Genomic DNA, 14,568 nt, shown 5'->3' with positions numbered 1-14,568 from the left:
GATTAAGTTTATACTAAATAAAATAAATATTATATTAGCGGAAGGAAGTTGGATACAAGGTGGAAGTCGTACAACCAGTGCAGGAATAGGAACTACTGGTTCTGGAAGTGGGAATTCAGGGGTCCAGGCCCCCCCTTTAAATATCACTGGACCAGGAGGACATACCGACTTATCTGGTGGCAGTCGACAGAACTTGGTCCAGTCTCCCAATATGGGTATGGCCCAGGGAGGCCCTCCTCATAGTTCTTCAAACAGTCAAAATGCTTTAAGTTCTAATTCTCATCAAGTTGGTCCAAATTTACATCATTACAGAGGACTTATTCCTCCATTTGTAAGTTCTGCTTATATATTTTATCAATGATATTGTCTATATTTTATAACTATAAATATGTTAAATACATACAGATGTACAGAGGAAACTTTTCTGGTGGATTTCCTTCTCAATTTCCGACAAACACAAGTTCTAGTGGGCCTAGACCTCGGTTTAATTATCCCTCAGAACGATTTCCTCCTCCATCTGTTCGTCAACAAGAACGCGAGCGCGTTCCCGAAGAAGAAATTATTACACGACCAATTATTAAAGAAGAAGATCTTACTCGAATGGACGATATTTCTCGTGATGCTGGCTGGGCAGCACATGATGATATTGATTATAATCAAAAACTTACCTTTAGTGACGATGAACCTGATCCTGAACCTTCGAAGAAAGATGAAAAAAAGGACAATAAGGAAGAAAAAATAGAGGAAAATTCAACAGATGACAAAGAAAAGACAAGAGATAACCGTGATAATCGTGATAATCACGATAATCGAGATTTGAAGGAATCCCGAGATCAAGCAACTCATCGTTCATGGACTCAGAGTTCTTTATCCCGTGATTATCGTGGTTCCAACGGGTCTGGTAGTTATAGCGGTCAGTCACAACTGCATTCGGTGCATTCTTTGAGAGGTCAGAACATTTACGTGACTTAGGTGCAAATCTATAGAGTTGAATTCATTTTCATTCATACCAGTTATGTATTGTGTTATATCTCATAAGTTTGTTCATGACATTCGTCTTCACTTTGAAAACAGGTGTAGAAGATGATGAAGCGTGGAACGAGAGACGCAGACTAAAAGTTGTTGAAGTAGCATCTGCCGTTGAACGCGCTCGACAACGGAAAGAAGAAGAAGAAAAACGATATCAGGAATCAACTAGACAAGCGGCAGCTAAAAAATTGCAAGATTTAGAACAAAAGTTAAAAGAGAAACAAGCTAATGAATCAAAAGGTTTAATAAGTGTTCCACCAGTACCGATTCCAGTTCCTGAATGGGAACGAGAAAGGGAAAATAGAGAACGAGAACGATCTGAAGGAAAAGATGAAAAATCTATAAATATACGTGAATTGCGTGAAAATAGAGATGGTCCAAAAGACAATAGAGATTCGCGTGATCAATTATTGTCTGATTTTCGACAAACAGATCGACAAAATTTTACAAGACAAGATAGTAATCGTAATGAACGTGAAAGAGAACGAGATCGCGATCGTGATCAAAGGGATATCAGAGATCGTGAGCTACATGCTTCATTTTCTCGATATTATAAAACCAATTTACCACCTCGATTTCAAAAACAACAGGCAGAAAAAATTAATGCTGGTCTTAATCGAGTTTCTCCTAATACTGAAAGATCAACTAGCCAATCCGTTCCATTCTCTCAGCAGTATGATCCTGGTAGATGGGTTCATAATCACAGTTCTTTAAGTAAGTGCAATTTTAATGATATTCATTCGTTTCTTTTTTTCTTAATAGTCATTTGGTACTAATTTAAACAATTATAATCATGAAAGGAATATAGTGAAGTTATATATATAATCATATTTAATCAGGCATTAAAGTTTGCATGTTTGATAACTTTATTTAACATTACATATCAATTTGTTTTTTATACAATATATAATGCTTTTAATATGTAGTATTGTTTTTTAATTTAAAATCTTAATATATTCGTGAAACACCTTCGAAAGATTGATTCTAAAATCAAAACAAATAAAAATTTATATATAAAAATGTTGATTAAAGTTATTAAGTTGTAAATAATTGAAATTTGTTGATTAGATGAAACAAGACACTGATAAAATAAGAATATACTGTTATCTTTGTTTCTGTCTCGCTTTATTTAATTTACTTAGCTTATATTGTTTATAACTTAATAAATGAGATATAACCGATATTTTTATATATCAACATTTATTTATTTTGACTTCTAAATTCTTCAAATATATTCTACGAATATATTAATATCCTATAGATTCCACTATATCGCTTCTATTAACTATATACAAATATATGCATGCATAATCATATTTACTATTGCCTCATTAACTATCGCAAAGAAATGTAACAATTATCATACTAGATAAATATTTCGAGAATTATCGGCTGTTAATTCTTGATTTTATTCATTTATTCTCTTGAATTATTAAAAAACATGAATAAATATAAAATATAATATAATAGTAAATATAATAGAAAAGTTATTCTTATAATTTTTTTTTTTTTTTAATTATTGCATTATCATATAACAATTCAATTTTATTTAAATATTATTGAATTTAATATCATTTTAATTGAACAGAAAGTACAGAAATTTTATTTTATTTTGTTTTAATAAGTTATTATTAGTTAAGGTAAATTACAATTGCGGATCAGAGATAAAATCGCTGTATTTAAGCAGGTTTTGGAACTAAAATAAAAAAATTTTAAATTTTTTGGAATTAAAATATTTACGATAATTAACAAGGCATATATTTTTATTATATCTCTACTTTTACATATATTCACAAATATATTTGTGTTAAATTTATATATACTCGCATGCAAAATTAAAGGAATATTAAATTTTCGCTAAAATATGATTAATTTAAACTATTATAACTTTGTGAAAAAAAAAATCGTAAAATCTGTGCTTATTTTAAAAAGTGAAATCTTTACTTTCACATTCCTAAACTTAATCTTTTTAAAGATTCATTTTTATTGCAAAACTAAAAAGTGAAACTGAAGTTAACTTTTCTTCTATGATTTTTTTTTTATATTTTATTATACTTTAAATAAAAAGTGGATTGTTAGCATTGAAATTTATCATCAGGCGGTTACGATAATATTATACTCGCGTGTAGTACATATATATTTATTTAATATGCATATATATATGTATTTAATATATTGTATTTTTATTTTATTCTTTCCTTTATAAAATGATCTTAAAATAATATAAATTTCATAAGAATCTAGAGTCATTTTTTTTTGAATTTTTAAAGAAAAGGAAAAAATAATTTCAGTTTCGCAGTTTCTGTTTTGCAACAAAAAAGAATTTGAAAAAATTAAGTTCAAGAATATAAAAGTAAAGTTTTAAAATCAATTCAAATAAATTGTTATACAATTTTTTTTTATAAAGTTATAAAAGTTTAAATGTTAATCACTTTTCGATGAAAATTTTGCATACGAATATGTAGAGTGTTAATATATTTGTGAAATTTTTTTAGAGGATCAATTCTAAAAATCAAAACACAAAACACAAAAGTTAATATATAATTAAGATTTACTTTTAATCTTTATTAAGTTATAAGCAATTGAAATTTATGTTAGATAAAGTAAAATAGAAATAGAAGACTATTTTCATCTTTATATCGCCATCATATTTTGTTCTTTATCTATGAATTTAAATTGCTTATAACCTAATAAATAAGCCTCAACTGATATTTTTATATTATATATCAATTTTTATATTTTTTAATCTCTAAAATAGAGTTTTCTAAAATATCCAAACATATTAACACTCGGTGTAGTGTTTGGATGATGTAATAAAAAGAAAATTAATAGACATAATTAATAGAAAATTTAAACAATGATTTTAGAAATCAAAATGAGACAAAAATGAAGAATTTTGTTTAATATTTTGTTTTTTAATAATTAAAAATTAAATATGAAAAATTATTCTAAGCACATTTCTTTAATATAAATAAAAATAGTAGAAATTATAATAATTTTCAAATTCGATAGCTTATCTTATAAGGTAGGAAAAAAATATATAATGCAATCGTTTATAAAAAAAATTACATGTTTTTTTATTTAAAATCATAGAATTTATTTAAAATTAATTCGACTTATCTATTTTGCCGAATTAATGAGAATTAATTGAAATTCATTCGTAAGATTTCGGATCAAAAAGATTAAATTTATTTTTCTATGTACAAGCTTATAATTATTTTTTTATAAGAAAATTCACATATAAATAAATATTAATAAAAAAATAAAAATTATATATATCCAATGTAATTCATCATTTTTTATAAAAAAGAAAAATAAAATTTTATTTTTTATTTTTTTAAATAAAATTTTTCTAACAAAAATATACTAAATAATATTTAAATCAATCCGTATAAATTAAATATATACATAAATAAATCATAAATAAATCTGATAATTCTTTATTTTTAACTCATTCATATAAAATGAAATTTTTATATTTTTTTTTTTTTTTTTTCATTTTGATTTTTCACGTTTTTTTTTTTTAGATTTTAGACAAAAAAAAGTAAAAGTTTTATTATTAAATATTTTAAATTTATAATAGTTGTGAAATGACAATGTCATAATTTTTTTTCTAAATTGATACATATTTTTTTATTTGATTATAGCGACTGTCGGGTTAAATTCAATAATCTATCATGATTATGTTTAATAAATATATAACAATGGGGAAAAAAATAAAAAGATTGGATTTTTTGTAATTTATTCGTTGATGAATTTTCAATAACGAATGAATTAGAAGAATTTTTAGTGTTTCAAAGTTTTGAAAATTTTGATCTTCATTTATTGAAGGCACTTTCATGAAATTGACATAACGAATCATGATCGTTCACTGAATTCGTTAAGGTTAAGTTATGATGAAATATAAAAGAAATATTAATATTAATTTAAAATTTTAAAATAGTATTAATTTAAAACATTACCATTTTATAAAATTTTATTATAAATTTAAAAAATATATTCTGTTTATCTTGTTGCATATAAAAAATTTTTAAATTTAGTGCTTGCAAAAAAAATATTAATAACTGAACATTTAATATAAATATAAATATTAATAACATTTTTATATAAAGTTTATTTTTTAAATTATAAGCAATTTAATTTTGCATTAAATACATTTTTTAGATATATATCTGATTCAACTATTCGAACGATAGAATGATAGAAAATATTTAATATCGTAAGAATTATGTAAAATTTTTGAATTAAAAATTTTTGAAATGACTTATATATATTAATCCAAATATACAATCAACTATATTTCAGTAAAAATCAAAAAATTTTCATTATACAATTAAACAAAAAATTATATATTAAGAAATTTTTTAAACGAACATTCTGGAATAATATAGTAATAAGAGAAGTAATCTATTTCTTCGATTACTTATATTATCTTATTTATTATTATTATGATATCAGACATTCAAATAATATATATAATTTTTATAAAATACTTGTTTTAAAATAATCGAATGCATTTCTTTCAAGAGGATTTTTAAAAATTTTTTTAAATTATAATATATATATTATTGTAAAAAAAATTTTACAGTATTTTCTGATATAAGTTGTAAAATTTTTAATTCAATGAACTATATTCAACATCTTAACCATATTTTTATATTTAATCATTTCAATGTTCACTTTGATGTAAATATTTCATCAAAAATTGTAGATAAATTTTTTATAGTATATTCAATCTGTTCATTCATAAAAATTCATAAAGATAAATCAAAATCTTCGACATGATTTAATTATTGGGACAACAAATTGAAGATTGTCAATCGTAAAATATCTTTCTGCGTGAAAATTATTTCTGGTAAATAAAGATTAGATCTTACTTTTAAAGATGGATGAAATAGAATTTTTTAAACATTTGATGAGATAAATAGATGAGATAGTATACTAAAGTCTTCAATATTTATTTCAAATTTTTTGAAAATTTAATTTAGAATAATAAAAATAATAGTCGTTTCGTAAACGATTCTATGAAAAATGCGAAAAATATACTTGTTGAAGAGTTAGTTAACTAAAATTAGCAATAATTTAAATGAAATAAACGATATTATTTTTTTATTATTTTGTTATTAGTGTGTTTTTTGTTTTGTTGAAATGATATGTATATTAAAAGAAAGTTGTTCATGCAAAGTTAAAACGTATATTGATAAAAAGTTATTTATTATCATGTAGAAAGTAAATTGACAAATATTTTTAATCATATTTTATTATTATTTTTAAGAATTAATTTTTATTAATCATATTTTGTGTTTTATATCATTTTGATGAATTTTTAATAAATGATATTCAATATATTCTTAAAAAATTATATTATTTTAAAATATTGAAATTTAAAAGAAAAATAAGTAATATTTAAAAAATATTCAATATATTCTTAAAAAGTTATATTATTTTAAAATTTTGAAATTTAAAAAAAATAAGTAATATTTAAAAAATAAGAAACAGGTTGTATATTTTGTTGATTATTTGAATGTATATAAAATACAAAATGACTAATTGAAAGTATTAAATATCAATATTGTGATTGTCTGAAAAATCTTATTAAATTTGTATATTTGATCAATTTGTATTTATTATACAAGTTTAATGAAGCAAGTCATGTTGTCAAATTACCATATGAACCATATGAAAGAAATTTTCCATTTATAAGTTTAACAAGTTTGAGCACAGATTCGCAAAATGCAATAATAAAATAAAATAACGATCGAATAAAACAAATATTGAATGACCGAAATTATAATAACCAAAATTACAATAATAAATATTAAGTAAAGATTATAAATATCTCTATTATTATAACTTTATTCATAATAATTTCGATTCTGAAGAATCCGTGGAATACTCAAATTTGCTATATATATGCTTTGCTATATGGATAAAACTAAATAGTAATATTAATTTATAATATTAATAATATTAATATTATTAATATTAGTATTATATTATATATTATATATTTTAGGTATTGATTGTTATGATGTAACTAATATAAATAATAGAAATGTAACAATTGCATATTGATGCAATTTATCATAGATTTATATACAGATAAAATTTAATGTAATAGTAGTAAAAATTTTATTTCGAAAACTTGAATTTATGGCAATTCAGATCATAAATATTATCCTTGAAGCATAAATTTTCGATCAAATTTATTGCATGCATTTTAACTTCAATAAGTAAATTCGTGCCCAAAAAATTTTAAACCTTCAATTTTTAATTTTAAATAATTAAAAATAATCACTTATTACGAAAGTATGATTAATACATAAATTATCCAATCATAAAATATGATTGTTTTATCATTTAATTTTTTAAGAAAAATTATTACCTGTAAAATCGGAATAATTTCTTCAATACAATTTATATTTGATTTATATATAGAAATTTCAATTGCATATTTTTAAAAAGAAGTCTGGAAGAAATGCGAGTTTAAATTTCTATTTTGATAGCTGTCAAATTTCTATTCAATAATATAATCATAAAAATAAGATAATATAAATTAATTTAAATATTAAATGAAAAAAAATTCGAAATTACTCATTAATTAATTACTTACTAAATCTTGTAAGATTTAGAAGTCTTGAGAATTTTTTTAATATTTCTTTTATAATAAAATTAAATCGAACGTATAAAAAATAAATATCAATCTATATTATTGATATAATATTTTTATTATTTTAACAAAAATTTCTTTTTCTTTTACTTATTATTCTTTGCTATATCTGATTTGATTTTGTAAGTAAAATAATAAATATGCAGGGTATTCCATTATTTATTTAATTTCAAAACTATTCCTTATTAAAAATAAAAAAAGGTTTAAATAGAACTTATTTGTTTTTAAAAGGGAAGTAATTTAGTAAATTGTCTAATTTTATCTATATATAGATATATGTAGAATATATGAAGATTAATATTATTTTCTTAATAAGAAAAAATTAAATAGAGTATTACTTGACATCTTTGTTTCTCATACAATAAGTTTTACAAATTTTTATTTAAAATTTTAAATATAATATCAATTAATATTTTAATTAATATTTTTTCGATATAAATAAGTTACTTTTTTATAAAGAATAAGAATAAGAAAAAAAATAAATGCATCGATTAATGCATCAAAAATTATAATTCTTAAATTATAATAATGATCTTCATATATCTTTTATGCATCTGCATATAGACAAACTATAGTAAATTATTTCTCTTTGAGACAATTTGTTCTATTTGAAACATTTTTTTTAATAACGAATAATTATAAAAATAATTTAATTTATTAAATAAAATGGGATAGATTGTGCACGTATAACAAAGAAATAAAAATATAACAGTAACAGTCAAAACTTTAAAAAAAAAAAATAATCATCTAATAAAAAAAATATTTCTATAATTTTCAATAATTCTTCCGATTAAAATAAACCCAAATACGATGTTAAAATAGTTTTAACTAATAAATAATTTTCTTTCGTTCCTTTGAAATGTTAATTTTTAAGTATCAGTGCTTGATGTTAATTTTTTTTAATTATATTTTTTTTTCATTTCGTTAAAATAAAGATATTAATATAATTTTTCAAGTCAATAGTCGAAAATAAAATTTTTCTATTATCCTATTAACTTTAATTTTGAATTTTTGAAATTAATTTTTGAAATTTTTTAAAATTTAATAGAACACTATTATATTATTACGCTATCATTGTACTATTAAAATGCAATATCATTTGTATAGTATATTTATCTAATATTTTAGTCTAAAAAAAAAAAAACAAAATTTTACAGTATGCTTGAAGATAAGATTTAATTATGTCGTCTGGATACAAGTATTTCTAATGTAAAATAAAATTGTTTATAATTTTAAAAATGAACATTTAACATTTTTATATATCAATTTATTGTTTAGAATCGATCCTCTAAAGATATATCTCGTGTGTATATGATGTATAAGATGAATTGTGAATTAATTGTCAATTTATTTAAATATTTTTAATAATAACGATAAATATTTTATATTATTACTCTTTGAAATTATTAAATTTTTATCTGAAATATTATTAATTATCGAAATAGAATTGCATTTGATCGATTTCAGTGACCTTGAAATATGTTGGCAAAATCATATTCTGAACAATTTTTCTCTGTTAACCTCCCATCAGCCTTCAGAAAAAAAATATTCTTGACACTATATATTTAATATTACATATTTTTTTAGGGTTTATGTTCGGATTTGAATTAAATTTGGATTAATTTAAATTAATTTGAGTTTATAAAATCTGAGAAATATTCAATTTACGATTTAGCGAAGTAAGGCCTACATTACATCGATATATTTAGCTTAAGTTTTGATTACAATTAATGAGAGAAGCAGAACTTTTCAACAAATTGATTATTATATTTATTGTAATGTATGTAAAAAATATAAATATTATAATAGTCTTAAGATAATTAAATTTTTAACATTTTTATAGTCATATTTTAATCCAATCAAAACTTAATTTAATAAAATTTAATAAAAGATAATCTTATAATTTGTCTTGAAAGTCCTGATTCATCCATGAAATAGTATTTATTAAATAATTAGATAAAAATCGTGATCGCCATGAGATCGTCTTCGCTATAGAACTAAACTATAATATAATTTAACTTAAATTTAATATTTTAATTTATAAAGTGTCAGAAAAATATATAATATTAATGAAATATAATATTATCTTTTAGTAATAAACAATGAACGATGACTAAAACCTAATTGAGAGAATGGCCTCTACATATATTAAAGTCATTGGAATTGATCCCTTGAACTATATAATTACTTATAAATGATATTAAAAATATTCTTGCTATTATTTCAAAAAAGTTCTTCAAACCAAGCAGCAGTTATATGTAAGGAAAAGATGTTTAAAATGTTGACCTTAACAACATATGTCATTGAAATCAGTGAGGTGTATCTTATTTTTAATAATTATTATATCTTTTAGTATTAACAATAATTTTCAAAATATTTAAATCATATATTCTATATATGTATTTTCAATATAAGTATATTATGTATACTTATACATATATATACATTCTTATATTGGAAAAATATATGGATTATTTTATTTACAAATATTTGTTGCACTACAAGAAGTTGAATTGTAATTTGAGAGATTCAAATTTTTAAAATCTTTTATATATTTTTTATAGATTTTAGCATATAAAATCCAAAAATAGCTCTTAATGGAATTCAATGATTCAAAATTGATCTGTATGTAATTTTTCATTTTTAGAAATTTTTTAATGACTGATTGAATTCTTAACTGATTTAACTCTTGAATTCTTAAAACATTTAAAGAATTAATATCAAATATCATTCATTTTAATTAAAAAATTCATAATTAATGATAAAATTAATATTATACAAAGTACTCTATTATTCATAATATAACTAAATAGATTTTTCATGAAAAAATAAATTAAAAAAAAAATTTTTTTTTATTCAAGATTTTGTTTTCATATTGGAAAATTTTCTGAATATAAAATTGATTAATTTCTGATTGAATATAAATGAACTATCGATAAAATTTTATTTTATATGAAAATAATTACAAAATATAGAATAAATTTTTTTCATTTAAAAATTAATTTTTGATGAATTTTAAAATTTATCATGATTCCTTGATTATATATTATATTCAATTATATATTCAATTTTTATTTTCTCAAAAACAAGAATTTTTTCTTTTTTTTCAATTTGTTTTTATGAATCATAATCTATATCACTTATTTATTAACATAATAATATAAATATTTATATTATATAAACCATATAAATTCTTATTCAATGAAAAATATATTATCATAAATTTATTATTATTAAATTTGCATAAAAATATTATCATCATGATATTATTTTCGAATTTAATAAAATTTAAATTAGATTAGATTTTAATTCATTATAAGATGGTTAGCTATACTATAATATAATTAAATTTGTCTACATTATCGTACAATTTGAATTTTTTATACGGAAATCAATTTGAATTTGACGCATATTGTTGCTTTTATTTTTAAAAAAATTTGAAAATATGATACATGTAATTAGAAAAATTTTAAAAAATTTGTATGAAAATATGTTTTGAATCATTGATAATTAAGACTTATCATTTTCAAATTTTAAATATTGAAATTTATGAAAATACAAAAAAGCTTAAAAATTTAAGCTCTACATAAAATTAAAGTGATTAAAGAATTTATAATTAATATTTTCATCTTGAATCGTTTGAAATAATATTTTTCATTATTTCTATCTATATATAAAAAATTCCTTTTATTATATTCAATATAACTTGTAGACAACAATTTGAAAACATCACATGTTGCATCATAACATTAAAATAGAACAGATTCAAATATTTTCATTTTAATAGATGATGATCGAACTCCATCTCGAGATTATCGTGGCTCTCTACTTCGAGATGATCGATATCGTCATTCTACACATCGATCTTATGACATACGCAAAACAGGCGGATATTACGATGAATATACTCGCAATTGTAGAGATCACGATTATGATGATAGACATTCTCGTGATTCTTGGGAACGTGAAAGATACTTTGATGATAACAAGGATCGAGAGTTAAAGGATAACATAGAATCTAGAGATATCAGGGAGACTCGAGATATTCGTGATAATCGTAATACTAGAGATATAAGAGAAAGAGATAATAAGGATAAAAAGGATTATGATAATTATTTAAAGGTACATAATTTTTTATTATTTATCTATATCATTTTGTTAATTTATTATTATGATATAAATATAATGATATTTAATTAAATTTTCGAAATTTATGATTGTTTGTTGTAACATTTATTATAACATTTGACAATATATTAATATTATAATGAATGTCTCTATATGTTTTAATTTTCATTTTAATTTATTTATTTATAGGATCCCTTCGATGATCGTAATCGTGATCGTGATCGTGATCGTGATCGTGATCGTGATCGTGAACGTGAACGTGAACGTGATCGTGAACGTGAACGAGAACGTGATCGTGATCGTGATCGTGAACGTGAACGTGAACGTGAACGTGAACGTGAACGAGAACGTGAACGAGATCGAGATCGAGATCGAGATCGAGATTGTGATCAAAGAGAGAGATCGGAGAGTTCAGAATGGCGCGAAGAACGTATCATTCAAGACAGAATAATCGATAATCGTCGCGATACCCAAAGAGAAGAACGAATGGAACGCAACGAACGTCCACAGAGACCAGATTCTCGCGATAGTCGTGCTTCTCGAGAATCAAAAACATCTTTACGAGATGAAGATTCACATAAATTACGAGATTGTACTTCTTGGGTAAATGAAGTTGCCGATTACGAAGAAAATAAACGTGATGCGTATCATGAAGATATTCGAGAAAGAGAACGAGAAAAAGAAAGAAGGCAACCATTAGGGCCTGTAACTAAAGAAAGAATTGAGGCAGATGAATTAAAAAATGAGAAACGTAATTTAACTCAACTAAAACGGGCAAGTTCTGATCAAGACAAAAAAGATCAAGCTAAAGAACCTTCTTTAGAGGTAAAAAAAGAAATGGATGTTTGGAATAGAAAAATTGATCGAGTTAACGAAAATAATAGAATAATAGAAAGAGGTGATAATTCTCCAAAAGCATGGGCGGATGCTGTTTCTCCAACGTTTGAAAAAGAAGAAGAAAAAACTTTGGAACCTATTAAAAACGATAAAGACTCAGAGGATTTGAAGCAAAATTTCGATAAGTTAAATTTAGATAAAAGAGAAGATACATTGAACGAAGATGTAATAATAGAACAGCAAGTGAAAGAAGAGAAACGAGAAAAGAATATTCGAAACAGAACTAGCAGTGGCGGATCAAGTTCGAGAGTGCGAGATTCTCGAGGTGGTCGTCAATGGGGAAGCACATACAGTGTATATGCTCGAGGTTGGCGTGGTCCAGAAACAAGAGGACGAAGGGGTGGCCCTAGAACTGCCACTAGACCAGCTTCTGCTAGAAGTGGTTCCTATGGACATACAGATTCAGAAAATAGTGCCGATGAAGTATCTGGTTCGACCGAATCTGGTAAAGAAGAAAAAAAATCGGTTAGATCACCAAAACCTAGTCAAAAAACAGAAAAAGAAGAACGCAATCGTGAAGCAATAATGTCCAATCGAGATGAAAAACGAACCGATTATTGTCAATCACAACGTAGTGAAAAACGAACTTATGATAATAAAGTGAGTCGTGAAGGTTTTGCACCTTCGGGTGAACCATCTCGTCGTGGTCGAGGAGGCAGTTTTCGAATCCGAAGCACAACTACTACTGGTAATCGTATGGAAGGATATGGACCTCCATCTTGTAAGAGTCCTTTTTCTTCTGAACGTAATATTGATGAAAAACAAAATTCTGAAAAATTGCGACAAAATCCTTCAACACCTACTCCAGAAAAAGAAATAAATTCTTTGTTATCATCACAAAACGAATCTACTGATGATAAAATTATAGCGAAACAACAAGCACTTACTGCTGGAATAACTGGAAAACGTGCGAAATCTCCGAATCAACAATCTCAACAAACTCAACAATCTTGTAATAAACAAGATGGAAATCATACGAGCAACAATATTTCTTCTCAAAAGATACAAGTTATAAGAAAAGATGAATCACGTTCAAAAAGAACTCGCAGTGGAAGCAGAAGGGTAAGTTTTTCGAATAATAACGAAATATTAAATTTTTCATTCTTCTTTCATTCCTTCATTCCTTCTCATTTTATAATTAAATGAGAGTACTTGCTCTTAATCAAACATTTAAACCTTCATAATATTGGAATCATGAAAATTAAATATAAAGTAAAATACGTTTACATTCTAATTTAACATTTTTTTTTTGTTATAATTGTCAAGAAATATTAGATAAGAGAATAAATACATTATATAATCATGTTTAAAAAAATTACATTTTTAAAATGTTCTGTATATATATTAATTATTTTATATACATATTTCGACTTTTTATCTTTATTCCTTATATAGGAAAAATTTTTTATCTAAGCTTGATTCTCTTTTTTTATTTATATATTTAATTAAAAAAAAACAATTATATTCTTTTACATTCTAAATTAAGAATGAACATATAATAGATAATAAAGTAGTGAAATTGTATAAAAATTTATTTTCGAAATTATAATATGATGTTTGGGATATAGTTATATCTCATTGATTATGAAAGTTAAAAAAGATAAATTTAAGATAAAAAAGAATACTTGATCCATATTCTTTTTATCGACAATCACTTGTATAAATATAGGGAATGACAATAGGTCCTCAGTTAGAATGAAAAATAACATCTCTTAAATTTCCTTCAATATCTCTGGAACTATCCATATAATATATATAATATATATAAAAATATATATAAAAATAATAATTATAGGAGAATTCTATATTTTTTAATAACAAAAGTTAAAAAATGGATGTTAAAA

General features: G+C 23.0%; 1 protein-coding gene across 5 annotated transcripts in view; it reads left to right on the top strand.

Annotated features, from left to right (window-relative positions):
• The window catches only part of nocte (no circadian temperature entrainment), a 34,901-nt gene that overhangs the window by 4,608 nt on the left and 15,725 nt on the right, over positions 1-14,568 (top strand). For 3 of the 5 annotated variants that reach the window (XM_086914050.1, XM_012486133.3, XM_086914049.1), the window contains exons 6-10: positions 39-331; positions 406-949; positions 1,075-1,743; positions 11,487-11,821; positions 12,017-13,786. In XM_086914050.1, coding sequence (XP_086770176.1) covers positions 39-331; positions 406-949; positions 1,075-1,743; positions 11,487-11,821; positions 12,017-13,786 — 3,611 coding nt within the window. The remainder of the gene's footprint in view (positions 1-38; positions 332-405; positions 950-1,074; positions 1,744-11,486; positions 11,822-12,016; positions 13,787-14,568) is intronic. The other 2 variants (XM_086914051.1, XM_086914052.1) reach the window with 1 other exon arrangement.

This window comes from Apis florea, unplaced genomic scaffold (genome assembly GCF_048593485.1).
Source record: "Apis florea isolate Af1SG1 unplaced genomic scaffold, ASM4859348v1 contig_3571_pilon, whole genome shotgun sequence".
Taxonomy (NCBI): Eukaryota; Metazoa; Arthropoda; class Insecta; order Hymenoptera; family Apidae; genus Apis; species Apis florea.
The sequence above is the reverse complement of the archived record's forward strand: the minus strand, read 5'-3'. Positions and strand labels throughout refer to the sequence as shown.